The sequence below is a fragment of the Cladophialophora immunda genome, assembly GCF_000835495.1.
Source record: "Cladophialophora immunda strain CBS 83496 unplaced genomic scaffold supercont1.6, whole genome shotgun sequence".
Classification (NCBI taxonomy): domain Eukaryota; kingdom Fungi; phylum Ascomycota; class Eurotiomycetes; order Chaetothyriales; family Herpotrichiellaceae; genus Cladophialophora; species Cladophialophora immunda.
In genome coordinates this window covers 403,644-422,614 of record NW_015622546.1, presented here as the reverse complement: position 1 = coordinate 422,614, position 18,971 = coordinate 403,644, and the positions used below count along the sequence as shown (strand labels likewise).

Here is an 18,971-nt window from a genome sequence, read left to right as displayed (position 1 = left end):
GGGCCCTGCGTCACGGGCAAGGCTGATATGGATTACATAAGGCAAGGTTGACCACTCGGAGGCTACGAGGACATTCGCCAACCGCGTCTTTTCTGCGCCTTGCGTCGCCCTGTCGCAGCCTTCCAATAATCCTAGAGTTGCAAGCGACCGGTCACCTTCTATCCATTGCTGCACTGCTATTATAGACCCTGACCATTCACCAACCTCTGCTCTCCTCCTTGTCCTCCTCTCATTTCATAAGATGGCGCCTCCACCTTCAAACGAGACGAAGGTCAACGAAGCCCAAAAGCTGGCTAAAACCGAACCAGCGAAGGCAGAGAGTATCTACAAGGACGTGCTTTCTCAGTCTCCAGGCTCTGATCAGGCTGCCTTACAAATCTATGAAAATGCCCTAGTCGGCCTTGGAGAGCTGTACAGAGACAACAAACGCTCGGAGGATCTGTCGGAGCTCGTCAAGACGAGCAGGTCAACCCTGTCGTCGTTCGCCAAAGCGAAGACAGCGAAGCTTGGTACGTTGACAGCGAGTCGATTTGACAAAAGATGCTAACGTTGATTTCTAGTCCGGCAACTCCTCGATTTCTTCTCCGACATTCCCAACACACTCGAGATCCAGATTGTCACCACGAAATCGTGCATCGATTGGGCCAATTCCGAAAAGCGATCCTTCCTTCGTCAGAACCTCGAAACGAGACTGGTTGGACTGTACATGCAGAAGCAATCATACTATGATGCCCTCACGCTGATTAACGGTCTGCTGCGAGAGCTAAAGCGGCTGGACGACAAGCTGGTGCTTGTTGAGGTGCAACTGCTCGAATCTCGGGTCTATCATGCTCTCACCAACCAGGCCAAAGCCCGAGCCGCCTTGACTTCAGCAAGGACGTCTGCCGCTTCCGTCTATACCCCTCCTCTGCTGCAGGCCGGCTTGGACATGCAGAGTGGTATGCTGCACGCCGAAGACAAAGACTTCAATACCGCATATTCCTACTTCATCGAGGCTCTGGAGGGTTATCACGCTCAAGACGACACTGCCCGCGCCACATCGGCATTGCAGTATATGCTATTGTGCAAAATCATGTTAAACCTTGTGGATGATGTCAATAACCTGCTGTCGTCAAAGCAAGCACAAAAATATGCCAGCACAAGTCTGGAGGCCATGAAGGCTGTGGCAAGAGCACATTCGAATCGGTCGCTCGAAGAGTACGAACAGGCCTTATCCAACTATCGATACGAGCTGGGGAGTGACGTCTTCATCCGCAATCACTTGCGACGCCTATATGACGCCATGCTGGAACAGAATCTGATCAAAGTCATTGAACCTTTCAGCCGAGTTGAGATTGACCATGTCGCCAAAATGGTAGGACTCGACACCCAGCAAGTGGAGCGAAAACTATCTCAGATGATCCTCGACAAAGTCATCGTGGGGGTGCTAGACCAAGGAGAAGGTTGCTTGATCGTCTACGATGAAGTTGAGCGCGATACTGGTTATGACGCGGCCTTGGAGACGATCGAAAAGCTCAGCAATGTGGTTGATGTCCTCTACACCAACCAAGCTGCCTTATTAGAATAGCAGAAGCTCGCTGTTCTGTGATGGTGGTGATCCTCAATTGCGCCTGCAACCACGTGTGTCAGGCCACTTGCTCGGTCAGCATCTGTCCACTGTCGGCTTGGACACGGAGCATATTATGAACTTGGTCCAAAGCCACCCAACCCTTGGTCGCATCGGCTGGAGCTGAGCACGGCCAAGACGTCTTAGCTCACGAAGCAAAGAATTTGAGCGAGGCATGGCAGTGCCATAATTTAGTTCACTTCGATATATGCACAAGGAATGTGCTGCTCAGGCCGCCAAGCAGCTCGTCGGACCGAATCGAGCCGTGGAGTCCGAATGAAGAGCTTTCGGAGCAAATCAAAGGATGTGCAATGACCTCTGGTTGGTGGTCGGCCCCGTACACAACCTGGACAGGCGAGATGAGCCTTTGGCGGTTAGGTAGAGAATGCCGAAAGTCTAGATTCCGTAGCAACAAAGGCACCCGCCGTGAGCGATTAAGGCGGCTTTGTCATTTGACTTTTGACTGGCGGTGCTGGGTGTCAAGGCTTGATCGAGTCCCCGCCACGCGGAACTTCAGGCGTCAAAGCCTCAATCGCTCCTGGTACAATCGATCCCCACGTGAGGCTTCAAGACCGATTTGTCCCTTGACTTTTTGACTCTTGAGAAACCTGGTCCTTGTGAAACCCTGCGCTTGAGGCAAGATCTCTAGATTGTATGCCCTTGGTCCCTCATCCTCCTCGGATCCGTACAGAAACAAAACTACACCCACCCAAATCGCATTGTTATCCTGGCCAGGCCTCTGCCCCGCGGTCGCAATCGTAGCCGACTGCCCTGCTCTCTCAGCTCCCCCGAAGCCGACCTCGCCCGTCGCAATTCAAACCATTCTCGTTCACGATTCTGAGACTCGGTATTGAAAATTCGGGCCGTTCGGCCTCAGGTGGGCTATCAAGATGGGTCAGAAGTGAGCAGAGTGATGGTGCTCGACATAGGAGCGCAGTCGCCGATTGTCACAGTGGGCTGACATCGTCTACAGACAATCGAAACTGTCGCCACAACAACTGGAAGAGCTCCAGAAATCGACGCATTTTGATAAGAAAGAGTTGCAACAATGGTACAAGGGTATGTCGTATTCAGTTTGAGCGGATCTACCCTCTGGTTGGTAGAGAAGCGAATTGCGGCTGAACATGTCTTCCCATCACACAGGGTTCTTGAAGGATTGTCCCTCGGGCATGTTGACCAAGGAAGAGTTTCAAAAGATCTATCGACAATTTTTCCCCTTTGGCGACCCAAACTCCTTTGCCGACTACGTCTTCAAAGTATTCGACTCGGACAAGAGCGGGACGATCGACTTCAAGGAATTCATATGTGCCTTGAGCGTAACGAGTCGAGGCAAGATGGAGGATAAACTAGACTGGGCGTTCCAGCTTTATGATATTGACGGAGATGGCAAGATCAGCTATGACGAGATGCTCGCAATTGTGGAGGCCATCTACAAAATGGTAAGCCGGATTTTCTCTCGCCCTCTCTGTCTCCTCTACAGATCGCTAACCAGACATCCAGGTCGGCTCCATGGTTAAATTGCCCGAAGACGAAGATACGCCAGAAAAAAGGGTAAGAAAGATTTTCAGAATGATGGACAAGGACGAGAATGGGAGTCTTGACATGGCAGAATTCAAGGAAGGAAGTAAACGAGATGAGACGATTGTGTCGGCTCTTTCGCTGTATGACGGCCTGGTATGATTGACCCGAGGGAATCACCCAACTCGAATATTTCTTTTCCACTTTGGCATTACGGGAATGGAAAACATACGAGACGCTGGCGCTTTTGGTATTTCTGTCAGACTCTTGGATTAGGAGCCGGTGTGCTTCATCTGTCCTTGGAGCAGGGGCGAAGGAGGTGCTTTTGGAACACGCAAGCTGAAGCCACAAGGCTACACGAAAGAACATGTGCGACGAGTGGCATTGCATTGAATACGTTTGCAAGAGAGATTGAGCGTCCGAAATAAATGACTTTTAAAGCTTTGACACCCGAATCGATATTGTAATTATTTGTGCGAGGCGTGGTAGCTTCCGCTGACCACGTTGGCTCGATCCCGTGGCTCCGAAGTCCGACAACTTTTTTGTACATCTGCATCTCAGGAACGGGCTGAGAACAACACGACACCTCTGACATCCTTCGGAGCGACACACATTTACGACCACACAGACATCGGAGACACCCACCGGTCTCTCCTTTAATGAGATTTGGAAGCCTTGCCTTCTGCTCTGAAGCTTTACCCTCTCTGCGCCCCCTAACCATGAGGTGACCTCCCTTGGATCGCTCGCGAACAAGCACACCCTGGCACCGGTCGAACCTCCCTTCGCTATGGCTCTCAAACTCTCTCCGCTGCTTCTCAGCCTTCTATTCCTCAAGCAAGCCGCATCCTTCTATCTTCCTGGCGTTTCCCCCTCGTCGTACTCCCGAGGCGACCAACTTGAAGTCAACGTCAACGCCCTGACACCCTCGATATCGCGGCACGATGAGCAAATCCATGCCGTGGTTGCCTTCGACTATTACCACCCGGCTTTTCACTTTTGCCAGCCTGAAGGAGGACCTCAACCCAGACGAGAGTCGCTGGGGAGTATCATATTCGGCGATCGCATTCAAAGCTCCCCCTTCCAGTTGTGGATGGGATTGAATCAGACATGCAAGATTGCTTGTCCGGGCGACACATTCGACGAGAGGTCAACAACCTTCGTCAATAAAAGGATTGAGGAGGCTTATAACGTCAACTTCTTTGTTGATGGCCTCCCAGCTGCCGAGCTGCGAGAAGATCCGCTTACCCACGAACGGTTCGCGAGTCCCGGCTTTCCCTTGGGTAAAGTGCAAGAAGATGGGACGAAGATTCTACACAACCATTGGGATATTATCATTGACTACCACACCGCGGGGCTTCGTGGACTCAAATACCGTGTGGTCGGCGTCTTGGTTCAGCCGCAATCATACGCCGACTCTCGCCTGTCGGACGACGGCAAGGCAAGTTGCGCTTTCACATCCGGCCCTCTCGTCCTGAAGGAAGGGGGAGGCACATCAGTCACCTATACGTACAGCGTTTACTGGCGACCTTCAGAGACGGCCTGGGCCACCCGCTGGGACAAATTGCTTCACATTGTCGACCCCAAAATCCATTGGTTTTCTCTCATCAATTCCGCCATCTTTGTCATCTTTCTGATCGGCATGGTCAGCACCGTCCTAGTCCGGGCGCTTCGCAAGGACATTGCTCGATATAATCGACTGGATAATATCAACTTGGATGATCTCTCGGGGACCTCTGCAGTTGACGAAGACGTCCAAGAAGACTCGGGCTGGAAGCTGGTGCACGGCGACGTCTTCAGGCCGCCTCGCTATGCACTGTTATTGAGCGTCTTACTTGGGAATGGCGCACAGCTTTTCGTCATGACTGCTGTGACCGTCGCATTCGCTATGTTAGGCTTTCTTTCACCCTCCAACCGGGGTTGGCTTACGTCTATCGGTCTTCTGCTCTACACTATCTTTGGGTGTATTGGCGGGTACGTGTCGGCGCGAGCATACAAGAGCTTTGGTGGCGAGAAATGGAAACTCAACATTGTGCTGACTCCTGTTTTCGTCCCTGGCATTGTATTTGGGACATTCTTCCTGCTCAACCTCTTCGTCTGGGCGAAAGGAGCGAGTGGCGCAGTGCCGTTCACGACGATGCTGGCCATTATCGCCATATGGTTCCTCATCAGCGTGCCGTTGAGCGTGGCTGGGTCGTGGTATGGGTTCAAATCGCCAGCCATCGAGCCACCGACGAGAGTCAACCAGATTCCACGACAAATTCCGCCCGTGGCACGCTCTTTGCGGCCGATCCCCTCCCTTCTGCTCACAGGCATCCTCCCGTTCTGTGCCATCTTTGTGGAATTGTACTTTATCATGACATCGCTCTGGACGAGTAAGATCTACTACATGTTTGGATTTTTATTCATCTGCTATGGGTTGATGGCGATGACGTGCGCGTGCACCACCATCCTGCTGGTGTATTTTTTGCTCTGCGCCGAAGATTATCGCTGGCCGTGGAGGGCGTTCTTTGGCGCGGGCATGACTGGCGGCTACGTGTTTCTGAATGCATTGGGATTCTGGGCCACGAGAGTCACCTTTGGAGGACTCACCGGGGCGGTTCTTTATGTCGGTTACTCGGCCCTTCTCAGTTTCTTGATTGCTGTGCTCACAGGTGAGAGATTTAAGATGCTCTGTCGCGCGGAGTGGATGGTAGGATTGACTTCTGTTTACAGGCACGATCGGATTTCTATCGTCATATGTTTTTGTCCACCGCATCTACGGGTCGATCAAGGTAGACTGAGAACCAGCATTGTCTTGAGTCGTGTATTATTATGGCCTGGAGTTGGGGACAAGTGGAAGAGGAAAGAAAAAGCACACTTTGAGAATAAGTCAAAAGATGAATATCAGGATGGGTTGTACATTTTGATGGGAAGGCTGGGGGATAGTCTCGAAAGACCGACGATCTCGGATAGGACATGCCGACACAGCCAGGAACTTATAGGTAAAGTCCAACATGTGAACCCACAACGTGTCACTAAATGTGTTTTGCTTCACAACGAGGAACACGTAGCCAAAAGGAAAAGGGATCAGCAAGAAGAATAGCGGTGATCGTCGATTGCGCATCCACCCCCCTTCCGCGTCTGCTGGGCTCTCTGCAACGCGCTCCTCCGCAGTGTTGTTTATTGTCCGTCCATACCCGTCCTCTGGTTGAGCACCCGGACGTCGATCCGTGGGTCTCGAGTATCGTCGACAGTGGAATAACCATCCTCTTTTTGTTTGTGATATGTTTTTCCCTGTGTCCCATTTTCGACGGTTGCCGGAAAGGGAGGAGGCAAAACTAAAGGTGCATTTCTTGTGGAGTAAGGTAACAGCCAACGCCGAGTGTCACCTTTGCGAACGGTTGGAATTGACATTGAGCACGGGCCTAAGCGTCAAAGACTGGGGTGCGCATGGGCTCAAGACTACTACCTCTTGTACTGTAGGCACGGCAAGCCCGTCAAAAGAGTTCAGTAACCATGAGATTTGAGGAACAAGAGGTGATGACCGGAACAGGATGTTTGTGGGCCACTGACGTCGAATTCGGACAAAGATGTGGACGGAAGAAGGATCAAGGGTTGGTTACGTAGTGTGAGAACCTTGATCACCAGTTAGTGGACAGTGTGTATGTAAGAGAGGGGAATAAGTTGTGGTTACACGATGCAGCCTCCCCTCTCATATTTCATGGCTCACGTTTGTACGTTGGTGTGGTGTGGTGGCGTGGGTAGTAAGGACGATGTCGTTCACGGGAAGATGTCTGGCAGAAGGCTGCAGATGGATCCGGGTCGGGTAATGGTAAGATAACAAGCAGACATTGGTTGTTGTGTTGGTGAGTGATGCGCTGTTTGTAAGAGGGATGGGATGAAGCAGTAGTCCACACCATTCACAGAAGGTAAGAGTAACCAGGTGTTCGGGAATATACTGTGCCTCGTATGAGATCGGATATCTAGGAACAACGCGACCCCCTCATCAAGGAGGAAAACGGCCTGGTGATGCAGGTGGCTCACTGGTTACAGGGGTGGCACCCGGTGGCTGTTGCTTAAGAGAAGGCCCCTGGGTGGCTACTAGGGATCCCTGGTGCTGAACGGGGTACGGGGTGGATGCGGCTGCCCTCTTAAAACTGACCCTGGTGACCCTAGGCTCTCTTGGACACCCGCCGACGTCACCGTGCAGCAGACCCCGTTTCCGCAAAGCCCAGTGGCCAGGCGCCACAATGGCCCTGTGTCGATTGTCTCGGTTCTCTGTTTCTCTCCTCTCCAGGTCAAACTACCCGTACACTACCACCACGCCGCTCACTGCTCACTGCGAGTATAGACACATCTCAAACGCTTGACTGATGGAGCTGGCTGGCTGACTGAGTGACTGCATGTTCCGCCCATTCCATCCGTTCACTCGCCGCAAGTGCACCACTGTCCTTGCCACTCCATTCAAGTCTCGTGTACGCTGGCCCATACGCCCATACGCACACACACTTTCTCGACCTTGATGTTAAACTAGCCTCACACTCACCATCGATCACTTCACAGTCGCCATCATACCCTCCACCTTGCCCTCGTTTCGGTCTCCCTGGTCAGCCTCCCATCACGTCCCTCTACCTTCTCGTCTTGGGTTGTCGTGAACGTAGTCTCAACACTGCCTTGAGACAAATCAATCATCCTTGAATACACAGGGCACCTGGCTGGACGCCATAACGATCGGAGGCGCAACTCCGCCGCTCGAACTTCCTCTTATCTCAAACCCGAACCAGAAGATTTGCCCCCCTCCTCTCCATGCCTGCCTTTCGACTGCAGCGAGGTTGCAGACACCGAAGTTGGACGATCGAGTGTCTGCTTCCGCAACAATGAAGTCGTCGAAATCCCCGCGCGTTGGAATGCCCCCCCGTGGCCGCTCTTCACGAAGCAATGATGGTCATGGGTCGGCGACACGGTCGGAAGAGGAAGCCACGGGCGAGAGGAGAAGTGGCGTGGACGCGTCTTCCATTGCTCCTACCTTGGTTCACCATCAAGTGACGAGTGTCTTGACGCGCGAGAGTTCGTCTGGGATTGAGGCAATGCGACGAAGAATGAGTGCCGCGCTGGCCCGAAAACAACAAATGCGCACGGCTGCCGCCGCCACTGCTTCCAGCGGTTCGTCTGATACAACGAGACAAGACGACTCATCCGAGCCCTCAGCTTCACTGCAGCATACAGAGTCGAGTTCAGATGAATCAGTCAACACCGCAGCCCTCTCGACCGATTCCGCCCGTACTATACGGGCCACGTTTGACATGACCCCCGGGGCTGTTAGGACACCGTCATATCCGTTCCCGCGTATGGCTTTGCGACTCAATCGTAACACCAGCCACCGCTCAGGTCCTTCCCACAGACCCTTCACTCTCTTGTCTCCGACGAATGAACCACCCTTGAGCTCAGACCCTGCGCAGCCTCCTCTTCCCCAACGACAAGCATCCTCTTCGGACCTGAGTACACCAATTGGCCAGACACCGCTGAGTCCAGGTTATCCGGAAGATCCCAATTTCCCAGCACCCGACTTATATGATATCATCTTGATGCTCAATGCAGAGCCAGGGTTGGATATGTGGTGGGTCAATGTCACCGAGGTTCTGTCCGAGGTTTATGGCGCCGAACGCGCATCCCTGGCGGTTCCTGGAGATATCACTGATCTCGAGAACGTACCGTGGGGCCAGAAGGCAACGTACAACGTCAATGGCAGCGAGGGGGTGCCGCCTTCACAGTTTGAATCCCTGGCAACCTCCGAAGCTGACATAACCTCGCAAGGCCGACGGCCAGAACCTCCCAGTAGAATTCCTAGTGAGCTAAGTTCAGCTCTGCCGCGCCGGCCGCCTCTACTGTCCCGACATTCTATCGCAGGCCCGACTCCTGATCCATCTGCGAGGGGTACTCGCCAGCGGCCTGCAGGGCCTGTGCGCGCCCACAGCATGTTGCCCAAGGAGCCAGCAGAGGAAGTCCCGACAGTGTCACCGCTCTTGCCCAGGTTGACCAGACAGGCAGCGACACCTCGATCGTCTTCCATGGCAGAGTTGGATCCATTGGTGCCCAAAGGGCAATATAATTCATCTGGTTCCGGTTCCTCAACACTGAGATGTCATGTTCATCGTTCGATCCAGCCACTAGAGGCCGAAACCGACCCTTTACTTATCCGTACAGGGGTTGCAACATTGTTTGGGAAAAGGAAACCTATTGTATTGACGAGGGCGTACACAGAGACTGCACCGAGACAGTCACCCAAAGTCAAAGGAAGAGAGGATGATCAAAGCGCCCCTCCGACACCCTCACGAGGAGGTCTAGACGATCGGAAACTTGCAAGACCAGAAGACACTTTGACGTTGCAAAGCGTTTTTCGCGCATTTGATGAATATGAACAACCAGAACCGTCACCCTGGTCGCAGAGTCCCTCCCCATCCCCTGCGGCACGTCCTGACCCGGCCGAATCGCCTTTTTTCACTCAGCCAACGGCATCCATTGACGAGACTGCATTCGAACAAAATCCCCCGGTGTATGATTACGCGACCACAGCCAACCAGCCATTGAGTGCGATAGGAGCAGACATGTCCAAGACACTGATTCACGTGCCACTGATACAGCCGATTTTGGCTAGGGGAACTCTAGCGTCTAACCTCCGTTTTCCGATAGCCATCCTATCCTTTCTGTCGCCACTGAATCCGTATCCACGTAGTCTGCGGCATTCCTTGGAAGCCCTTCTACCACACCTGGCAAGCTCATATTCGCTTTCCCAGCAGTATAGCGCTCTCCAGGATCGTTTGCGTGGCACTCCAGGAAGCCGACATGAAGCTGCATTTGGTCTCGGGGGTACATTCTCTGACGAAGGCTCTGAACTCGAGCTTGTGGCCGAGCTCAGCGGACAAATCGCGCAAGATAAAGAGAATGCTAAAACATGGACATACCAAGAAAGCCTCAGTCCAGGTGTTCTTAGGGAGAGTCCGGGCAGCTCTGTCGTGAGCACGCCGCTCATGGAGCAGTTTGGGTTGAGTTCAGGACAGCCGCCGACTCCGGGAGGCAAGACGGGCTCTGAAATGGTGGACAGCTACTTCTCTGCAAGGAGACAGAGAGCCGGTCAACACCCGCTAACTCCTGGCCCACGATCGACCAAGGATGAGACCGAGCAGGCCAAGCATTCAGCTGAGAAATCGTCTGCAGGTTCAAAGATGGCCGGGAAGAGAAATACAGGTAGTGCCACAAAGACACAACCTGACCCTCCTAGTCCGATGGCACTTCGGACGGCGAGCATCACATCTGAAAGTGATGCCGGAGATCATCCTTTTCCCCTGTACGATAGGGCTGACCCTTCAACTCGGCGAAGCACAGCTCGGCGTGTTAGCGAGCACAAGGATGATGGAGAGAGACCTTTGCCCGAGCTTATATCGTCTCTGATGCTTAATGCTGTGCCCCTTCAGCTTTTCCTGGCAAAGCCCAATACGGGAGACTTGGTTTGGACTAACCGCAAATTTGACGCGTTCCGGAGTCAAGGGGAAGGTCGCGTGCGAGATCCCTGGAAGAACGTCCACCCAGCAGACAGAAACGGGCTGGTCAAGCTATGGAATGAAGCTTTAAGAACAGGAAGTCAGTTCACCCACTACATCCGCGTCAAGAGATTCAACAGCGACAGCGATTTCCGCTGGTTTGTATTTCGAGCCAGCACTTTGTTGAGTAACAATGGCCGGCTCTTGTACTGGATTGGTTCATTCCTCGACGTGCATGAACAATACATGAAGAACCTCGAGGCGAGCGAAAAGGAGGCAATCATGGCCCGTGACACCAAGATCCGTGCACTTGCAGATGCCATTCCACAGATCCTTTTTGAGGCTATCGAAGGAGATGGCATTGTGGCTGTCAACCAACAATGGCATTCATATTCGGGCCAGACACTGGAGGATGCTCGAGGGTTGGGGTTTGCGAAACATGTCCATCGTGATGATCTGCATAAATGCGGTATTTTGGCACCGTCAGACGTTGCCGCGATTGCTCGGTCTTCGGCTACAAGCCCCTCTTCGTCCAGCGATTCGAACAAAACAGTTGGCGCGACCGCACCGCCGCTTCCTGCCCAGAAAAATCTTTTCTCGCCTGATCTGAGCTCGCTGGACCGGATGATTAAGTCGGGCTCGGTGGTCGTGGAGAAGGACGAGAATGGCCGTTTGTCCTACCTGACCGAGATCCGGTTGAAGTCGAGAGGCGGTGGGTATCGCTGGTTTCTTGTACGCCTTGTTCGAGTTGATACTGGCCTATGGCAAAGTCAGAGCGGAAAGGCATCTTGGTACGGAACATGCACCGATATCGAGACACGGAAAGCCCTGGAACGAGAATTGAATCAAGCCAATGAGAAGGTTCACTCCGAGATGGAGTCCAAGACCAAATTCTTTGCTAACATGTCTCACGAAATTCGAACTCCTCTCAATGGCATTTTGGGTAGTATGCCTTGGCTCGTCGAGTCGGAGCTAGATCACGATCAACGGCGGACGGTGGACACCATCCAAAACAGCGCCAACAACCTGAGGGAACTCGTCGACAATATTTTGGATGTGACCAAGGTCGAAGCTGGGAAGATGACGCTACTTCCAAAGTGGTTTCACGTTCGGGCGCTCTGCGAAGAGGTGGTAGATACAGTGTCATCTAGAGCCATTGAGCGTGGACTCGAACTCAATTATTCGCTGGAGGCCAACGTCCCATCGATGGTCAAGGGAGATGCCTTCAGAGTGCGCCAGGTTCTGCTCAATCTCCTCGGGAATTCCGTCAAATTTACCGAACAGGGCGAGGTGTACATGCGATGTTCCTACCGCGAAGCCGAGCCTGCCAGCTCAACGGCACAGGCTGATCATTCGGGTCTACTATCATTTGATGTGGTCGATACCGGGCGTGGTTTCAATGAAGACGACTTCAAGCGGCTTTTCAAGCAGTTTGGTCAGATTGGAGGTGGTAGCAGTCACGAGGCCGGCTCTGGATTGGGGCTTTTCCTTTCCAAGCAGCTGGTGGAGATGCATGGAGGCGAGCTTTCTGTCACAAGTAAAGCAGGCGAAGGCTCGACATTCAGCTTTTACATCAAAGTCGAGGTGGCTCCCCCCGGGTCTGAAGTTACCTCGCCCCCAATCGCTGCAAGAGCTGGACAACAGAGGGTGTCACCTTTGTTGGGAGGGAGTCCTCGATCACGGTCCGACAACAAGACGCCCACAATATCGTCGGCCAAGGGTCTTTTGCACAACGAGGGGATCATTCAGACGCCAGGGTTATCCAGATATGTTAGCTCCCCTCCGCAACAGGCCCCCGCTCTGCCATCGCCGGCAGTGTCATCACCAACGATGGTTTCACCGCCGGTCCTTTTGTCCGATAGCTCTGGAATGTCAATGCGATCAAACTCTGGCAATATCGCGTCCGAGTCATCGGCGACTTCGATCGTGCAAACCCCTGAATCCGCGCCTCCTCCTGAGTCTGCAGCGCCACCGAGTGAACGACAAGTCCTGACGGAGAAAGCCATTGCATCTCACCCAATCTTCAAGCGCAGCAAGAGCGATAGCGAGGGAAGTAGGTTGGCGCCAGAAAAGGCGCATCCTCAGACATATTCGGTCATCATTATTTGCCCTGCTGAGCATGCGCGAACGGCGATCAAGCAGCATATTGAGCACGTGGTTCCTTACTCGATCGCCGCTAATGTCACGACCATCCCGGATATCGGTTCGTTCCTGGACCTCTTGAACGGGCCATCACCGCCCACCTTCACGCACATCGTGTTGGACATCCCTGCGACGTCGGACATCATGCTGTTCATGCGCCAGATGGCGAAATACACAGGCCCGGTGATACCAGCGCTCGTGGTGATTACCGACCACTATCAGAAGCGGGATATTCTGGATGACTTTACTGCCCTCACGGCCAGCGGGCGCAAGGCCTACATGATTCACAAACCGGTCAAGCCGTCGGTATTTGCGATGATTTTTGATCCCGCACAACTGCGCAATTTGAGCAAGGATCGGGCACGCGAGGTGGCGCAGTCGAGCTCTGACGACTTCCGAAATATTGCCAACCTGGTCAAGGAGAAGATAGGGGGGAAAGAGCACCGAGTGTTGTTGGTCGAGGACAGCGATGTGAACCGGATGGTGATCCAACGGTACCTCAAGAAAGTTGAGCTGATCAACGACTGTGCCAAAAACGGGCAGCAATGCGTGGATATGGTGCAGGGCCAACCACCGGGGTACTATTCGCTCATCATCTGTGACATCCAGATGCCGGTCAAAAATGGGTATGAGGCGTGTACGGAAATCCGGGAGTGGGAAAGGAGTCACGGGTACCGGCCGTCGCCGATCATGGCACTGACAGCACATGCGATGCCCGAGGAGCGCGCAGCGGCAGCAAATGCTGGATTTACCGACTATCTTACGAAACCGGTTGATTTTAATGTGCTGGGGACGATGATGATGACGCTACTGGACCCAACCGTACCACACGTGTTCTTACGTGATAGGCCTCTGGAGTCTTGAGTTTTGTCGAGGCGCAGGGAAATGATTCTCGGGTTAGGGAAAGCTCTGCGTCAGTGTGCGCTGTCCATGGGCAAGGGGTCACTAGTTCCACGGCATTGTCACTGCGTTGAGCGAGTCATTGCGAAGCATTTCTGGGGCTGGCGTTTTCCTGGTGGGATGGCCGTTGGCAACTTCTTTGCATCGCGTTGGGGGAACTTCTCATGACGGACGACTCACGCTGTATAAGGGTGAAGGGGGGCACTAGCCATCTTTGTGTTTTTAATCAAAAGGGAACAGGTGGGTAATGGAGGGAGGAGTAATATAAAGGCTGGACCAACACCAGGGACGGAGGAGAATGACACGAATGTGCATGGCAATGGGGGTTCAGGGGGACCCAATGTTGTTGTCAATATGCTCAGGGCCTAAGCTAGGGGGAGACGACCTCCTCAACGAGAACCACGACATGCATGAATGGGCCTGGAGGCAAGTTAGTATTAGCATTTGGCGAGGAAAGCGTGCATTTGGCGAGTTGGGCGGCGAGATCAAGAAGGGGGAAAGGAGCTTCCCTCTGCGCCCCCGATGGCCACTGGGCTATGTGCCTGAGTAGGTAGATGTATTTATCTACTTGTGCGGCACTAATAAGCATTCTGTATCGAGTGGGTTGTAATTTGACCTTGACGAATTGAGTTGTGGGTGGTGATTATGAAAATGGGAGAGTGGTGAGGGGAGGGAGACGTGAGGTGCCAAGGCCTGGATTCCCTCACCCGCACAAATTATCACCCAGACCTATGGACTCGTAGGCGGTTATTTCACCCAGGTGGGTTGTTCCGGGGGGGTGAAGGAAGGGCTGGTGGGCGGCCATGGGGGATCTCACTAGCCCCCCGGCCGTTTGGGGGGGCCAGCCGATAGGTACCAAAGTGTGACCCGGCGCCGCTGCCAGTCATTTGCAGCCCACTGGACTATTTCTCAACGCCCAATGAGCCAGACAGTGCGGGCAGCCAGGCAGCCAGGCAGCCAGACTGCCAGACAGCTTTCCCGTCCAGAGATCAGACGCCCCATTCGAATCCGTCGGGCCATTGAATTGCTGTGCGAAACATGAGATCGAACCTCTGTTGGCCTCTTCTCTGACGCCGACTGGTTCGGCAGGAGTCGTGAGAGAGACTAGGGAGTGAATGTGCCGACATCTATGGTCTCTACAAGTAGGCACAACTCGTGGTCAGGATGGCCCCGTGCTTCAGGTTAGCCGCCTGCGGTGACGATTGTCCTCTGCCCGCTAGCCCATGTCGATACCTACCAACCTAGGTACCTATGCTTACCTGGGGATTTGCTATGCCCACGCCTGTGCCTATGCTGATACCCCATGCCCAGCGGTCCAAGTAGCCCATCTCCCTGCCCACGCGCTGGAATCAAATGCCTCGAGGTACCTTTGCCCGCCCAACAGCATTGGACTCTCTCCTTTTTGCTGCCTGCGGTGACCTTGACTGCACGTTCCCGCACTTTCTTTCTTCTCTGATTATTTCCCTTTTGCGCATGAGACCGAGCCGAACAACCACTCACCACCATCCTCACCACCACTGCTCATCATCGCCATCACCACCACCACCACGACCGCCATCTCCTCCTCGCTCCTCACGCTCCCACACCCTCCCACCGGCACCCTGCAACCATCACCTCACCCCTCCGACGCGCCAACGGCCAACGCTTGACCCTTTCTTGACCCTGCCTCTCGCTGCTTTCATCCGACCTCTTACGTCTGGGCCTCTCTGCCACTCCTGAATCCTCCTCGACCAATTCCACCATGCGACCCTCGTGTCCGCATCCACCGCAGCCCACGCGCCTCGGCCGCCCCAAAAAATCAAAATGTGAAAGTTCATCGAGACAATTTCCCAATACCTCTGCTTCCCACACTCCACGTCTCGCACATAAACATAGAAACACACACACATACACACTCCCGCACACACTCGCACATACCCTCCGCCAAGGAGCCAGTCCTCCCTCTCTCCTCCCTTGCCCCTCGAGGCCTGTATCGGGCCCGGCCATTAAAAAAAGACAAGTTTCCTATCTCAAACCCGTCCTCCCACCTCCTTGGCCGAATCAACGCTTCTCCCGCCTCTCCCCCCCTTGCTCACGTATAATCACGAACCTTCTCCGTCCTCGCTCCATTCGCCCTTCAGAACAGCCACTCCCGTCCGCCGTTTCGCTTCTAGATCCCGCGAACTAAGGACCCTCACGTCCTGGCAAAATGCCTCAGCGACCCAATGATCTTCTTGGGCTTCCCGTTGCCTCCCCTCAACTGCCTGACTCGGCTTCAGCTGAGACTCTGATCCCACCCTGCCATCTCCTGCTCGTGGAGGGTCTCTCTCCGCTCTCTTTGGTCAACCCTCGACGGACTTTTCCTTTGTCTCTGCCGGGCGGAAGGTGACGGACTGTGCCGACCCTGCTTCCACCCTGGCTCAATCCTCTTCGCATTGGTCCTCCTCCTCTTCTCATCCTGCTCATCCCGCTCACGAAGCGGGGTCGGTGGACTCACCATGACACCACCCTCCCTTGACCATGCCTCATATTGGTCCGCCCAGAGGGAGGTGATGAGCTGGCAGTCTGCTCCCCTGCTCCCCTTGTGACGAGAGGAGGGCCCCAATTTGCCTATAAAAACCCGTCTCATCTGTCTGAAAGTCCTCCTCCCTCCTTCTTCCTTTTCTATCACTCAACTTTGGAAGAGTTCGAACAACCATCTGATTCACCCACCTCAGTCTTAGTCCAAGTCCCAAAGCCCCCTCTGCCCCTCTGCCACCATACATTGACCTGTCCTTTGACCTTCTACCTTGCCTCAGTCGTACTTATCATCTCTTCACAATGGCCACCTCTGCTTACTCTCGTCATCCCACTAGCTATGCTAGTCACCAGAAGACCCTTCCCATCACCATGCCGTCCGGGAAGGCTCCGGTCTACAGCTACCCCCAATCCCGGGTTCTTGATTCCCCAGAACTCTCCGACACCAGCACATCTTACGCTGGAAGTCGGACCTCGGCGGGGTCCTACTCGGCCAGATCTAGTTATGCGCCCAGCCATAGCAGCGGAGACTGTGACTCTTACGCACATTCCGGCGTGGATGTCGTTGACATGCTCAGCGACAAAATGAACGCCGCTTTCGATCCTATTCGGATGGATCGCTCGCTGGCGAAACAAGCCCAGACGTAAGTGGCCACTCCGGGACAGTCGTGGTGAAATTGAGAATCTGATCAAAGGCAGATCTGGCGAGTTGAATGCTAAGCAGCGAGAGCTGCAAGAGCTGCAAGCGATGGCCCAGCGGAGATTGAAATCTGCACGCGTCAATTTCGCTGAGGGAGTCGAGGCCGTGAAAGAGGCCCGACGAGACGTGGAATACACGTCCAGGAAAATCTCGTGAGTCCAGATCCACGCACAAGGCTCCGCGCCCCCCTTTTGGGCGAGCCGCAATGACCAGGCTGACTTTTCGGGGCTGCCAGGGCGATGAAAACGAAGGCGGAGAAGAAACACCCGGAGGCGTATGCGAAAGCAAGCCGCAGTCGACATGCATGAATCCACGACGGTTACGATTGACGATGTTACGAATTTCCTTCTCTCTTCACGTTGGGGCTCATTTCTCGATTTCGAGGCCCTCCGGGGACTTCCCATTTTGCGGCAGGGGGTGATATGGAGGTGATTTTTCCACTCGGCGTCCGCTCCGCCCAAACCTTTGGATGTCGTCCAGCCACAGCAAATCAGAGTCCATCATCAAACTCGAACAATCATTCGCCGGGAGCCTCAAATGCAGCCTTGGCGGCAGTCCTCCGGGATGATTGACGTGGCAGTGAGTTTAGGGTTCCGCTCCACCCCACGAAATGAGCCAAGTTTCTTGCTGCTTTTGCCCCGCATGGTGGCCAGGGCGATGGCGTGCATGACGCCAGGCCCATTTCTGCAGCCAGAGAAATCGCCCAGTTGCCGAACTTGCACTGCAGCGATCGACTCTGCAGGAACTGACCGCCCCAGCCAGCAAACGCCGAGCGGGTGCCACCATGAAATCCCCCCCCCGCAGGCACACTGGGCCCATTTCTCTGGTTTGGTGCCACCTTTGCACCCGTCTAATTGGATCACGAGCTCCCAAGCTCGATTTGGGACGAGCGTCCTGCCCTGTAGCACTTCCCCTCCTTTCGGTCACAAGACCTCGATTCTGCAAGTGACGAGCCGCGGGACTTGCAGATGGCGTGGAGATTGCGGTGTGCCAGCTAAGCCGGATTGGGGCGCTGGGCCGAAATGTCGGGGCTGCGAGCAGCTTGCTGGCGTCCAGATGTGCACGCCTGGGTGTCTCCAGGGACGGTTGCGAATAGGTTGAGGCTGCGTGGAAGTCTCTCGGGGGGCGTCCTGGCCCGTGGCTCGGACCGCGGCTTGGGGTTTCGCTGGGTCTTTTTCATTCCCCATGTATTCTTATTGTTCTGGTGACAGTTACAATTGACGAAAAAGTTTCAATCTCGGCCGGTCCGGCACTGGACCTGTCCCCTAAAATGGCAGTCGTAGGGGCCGCTTGGCTGGGTTTCTAAGGGCCCATGGGGGTGCAGAACAAGCGGCTCTAGGGGCGTGATAAGGGGGGGACTGGCAGCCATGTACCGAGTAGTGACCAGGGAGCTGCTGGAGGGCGTAGGCGAGCATGTGGAGTGTCTGTGAAGGGGCTTGACAGGGTGTTTCAAGGTGATTCAGGGCGCCTTGGTGGGCGCGAGGCTGGCCCTGTGCACCCGTCACTAAGAGTTCAGAGTAGACGTGAGTAAACCTATAAGGGAAGAGTAGCCCTCGATGAGCTTGTATTCGTCTGGTCTGTCACATCGCAGTGTCCTGGGCGAGTGGTTCCTTGGAGATCCTCTCATCCTCGTCAGTAGGGTGTTATGTCCCTCGTAGACATACATGTCCCGCACCGAGAGTCTCCGGCCTGGCTCGTTCCTGGACATATCATCTCGGACTCTGCAACCCTTACCTCTGTCCCAGCCCTTTTCTTATCGAGAGATAAGAGACTGACTGGGGTGAAGGTGATTTTGTTCGGTTTCGGGGCGGGGAGGAGGGGGGAAATTCGGACAAACGCCACGAGGCTGCGCCGCCCCTTTTCCCTCCCCGTTGGACTTTTGAGGGTCTAATTTCCCTCTTTTGCCCCCCTCCGTTCTTGCACTGTCGCCTTTTTCCATGTGGTTTGTTTCTACTGCTCCGACTTTCTACTTCTACCTTTCCTTCTCGGCCTCGCTTTGTGAACTACTCATTGGATAGGAGATTGTCCATCTACCCGGGCGGTGGGCGGAGGACGTCACGACTTGGAAACGCAAAGGCTGATGAGCCATCAG

General features: G+C 54.2%; 5 protein-coding genes across 7 annotated transcripts; all 5 read left to right on the top strand.

Moving 5' to 3' along the window:
* The first annotated feature begins 108 nt into the window (after window positions 1-108).
* Window positions 109-2,079, top strand: PV07_09802 (uncharacterized protein). The gene is made up of 2 exons (XM_016397092.1): window positions 109-509; window positions 561-2,079. Exons 1-2 carry the CDS (start codon window positions 242-244, stop codon window positions 1,565-1,567), a joined length of 1,275 nt encoding a protein of 424 aa, XP_016244283.1. The 5' UTR covers window positions 109-241; the 3' UTR covers window positions 1,568-2,079.
* On the top strand, window positions 2,064-3,573 carry PV07_09801 (calcium-binding protein NCS-1). Of its 3 annotated transcripts, XM_016397089.1 has the most exons (4): window positions 2,064-2,507; window positions 2,580-2,665; window positions 2,750-3,045; window positions 3,107-3,573. In XM_016397089.1, the coding sequence occupies exons 1-4, from the start codon at window positions 2,497-2,499 to the stop codon at window positions 3,284-3,286; spliced, it is 573 nt and encodes a 190-aa protein (XP_016244280.1). In that variant the 5' UTR covers window positions 2,064-2,496; the 3' UTR covers window positions 3,287-3,573. The 3 variants fall into 3 exon arrangements, with proteins under 3 accessions (XP_016244280.1, XP_016244281.1, XP_016244282.1); XM_016397090.1 differs by having other exon boundaries at window positions 2,580-3,045; XM_016397091.1 differs by having other exon boundaries at window positions 2,064-2,665.
* An 89-nt stretch (window positions 3,574-3,662) lies between these two features.
* PV07_09800 (uncharacterized protein) lies at window positions 3,663-6,569 on the top strand. The gene is made up of 2 exons (XM_016397088.1): window positions 3,663-5,775; window positions 5,837-6,569. The coding sequence occupies exons 1-2, from the start codon at window positions 3,912-3,914 to the stop codon at window positions 5,902-5,904; spliced, it is 1,932 nt and encodes a 643-aa protein (XP_016244279.1). The 5' UTR covers window positions 3,663-3,911; the 3' UTR covers window positions 5,905-6,569.
* An 843-nt stretch (window positions 6,570-7,412) lies between these two features.
* On the top strand, window positions 7,413-14,298 carry PV07_09799 (uncharacterized protein). Its single transcript, XM_016397087.1, has one exon. The coding sequence runs from the start codon at window positions 7,981-7,983 to the stop codon at window positions 13,645-13,647; it is 5,667 nt and encodes a 1,888-aa protein (XP_016244278.1). The 5' UTR covers window positions 7,413-7,980; the 3' UTR covers window positions 13,648-14,298.
* Window positions 14,299-16,004: 1,706 nt separating this feature from the next.
* PV07_09798 (uncharacterized protein) lies at window positions 16,005-18,353 on the top strand. Its single transcript, XM_016397086.1, has 3 exons — window positions 16,005-16,823; window positions 16,879-17,031; window positions 17,115-18,353. The coding sequence occupies exons 1-3, from the start codon at window positions 16,483-16,485 to the stop codon at window positions 17,185-17,187; spliced, it is 567 nt and encodes a 188-aa protein (XP_016244277.1). The 5' UTR covers window positions 16,005-16,482; the 3' UTR covers window positions 17,188-18,353.
* Window positions 18,354-18,971: the final 618 nt, after the last annotated feature.

What these genes read in the sequence shown, in the direction of transcription:
- PV07_09802 (XM_016397092.1), top strand. Translation starts at nt 242, where the DNA reads ATGGCGCCTCCACCTTCAAACGAGACGAAGGTCAACGAAGCCCAAAAG. An exon ending in AGCGAAGACAGCGAAGCTTG is followed by an intron (nt 510 to 560) that starts GTACGTTGACAG and finishes GTTGATTTCTAG; the next exon opens with TCCGGCAACTCCTCGATTTC.
- PV07_09801 (XM_016397089.1), top strand. An exon ending in GTTGCAACAATGGTACAAGG is followed by an intron (nt 2,666 to 2,749) that starts GTATGTCGTATT and finishes CCCATCACACAG; the next exon opens with GGTTCTTGAAGGATTGTCCC. An exon ending in TGGAGGCCATCTACAAAATG is followed by an intron (nt 3,046 to 3,106) that starts GTAAGCCGGATT and finishes CCAGACATCCAG; the next exon opens with GTCGGCTCCATGGTTAAATT.
- PV07_09800 (XM_016397088.1), top strand. Translation starts at nt 3,912, where the DNA reads ATGGCTCTCAAACTCTCTCCGCTGCTTCTCAGCCTTCTATTCCTCAAG. An exon ending in CTTGATTGCTGTGCTCACAG is followed by an intron (nt 5,776 to 5,836) that starts GTGAGAGATTTA and finishes TTCTGTTTACAG; the next exon opens with GCACGATCGGATTTCTATCG.
- PV07_09799 (XM_016397087.1), top strand. Translation starts at nt 7,981, where the DNA reads ATGAAGTCGTCGAAATCCCCGCGCGTTGGAATGCCCCCCCGTGGCCGC.
- PV07_09798 (XM_016397086.1), top strand. Translation starts at nt 16,483, where the DNA reads ATGGCCACCTCTGCTTACTCTCGTCATCCCACTAGCTATGCTAGTCAC. An exon ending in CTGGCGAAACAAGCCCAGAC is followed by an intron (nt 16,824 to 16,878) that starts GTAAGTGGCCAC and finishes GATCAAAGGCAG; the next exon opens with ATCTGGCGAGTTGAATGCTA. An exon ending in TACACGTCCAGGAAAATCTC is followed by an intron (nt 17,032 to 17,114) that starts GTGAGTCCAGAT and finishes CGGGGCTGCCAG; the next exon opens with GGCGATGAAAACGAAGGCGG.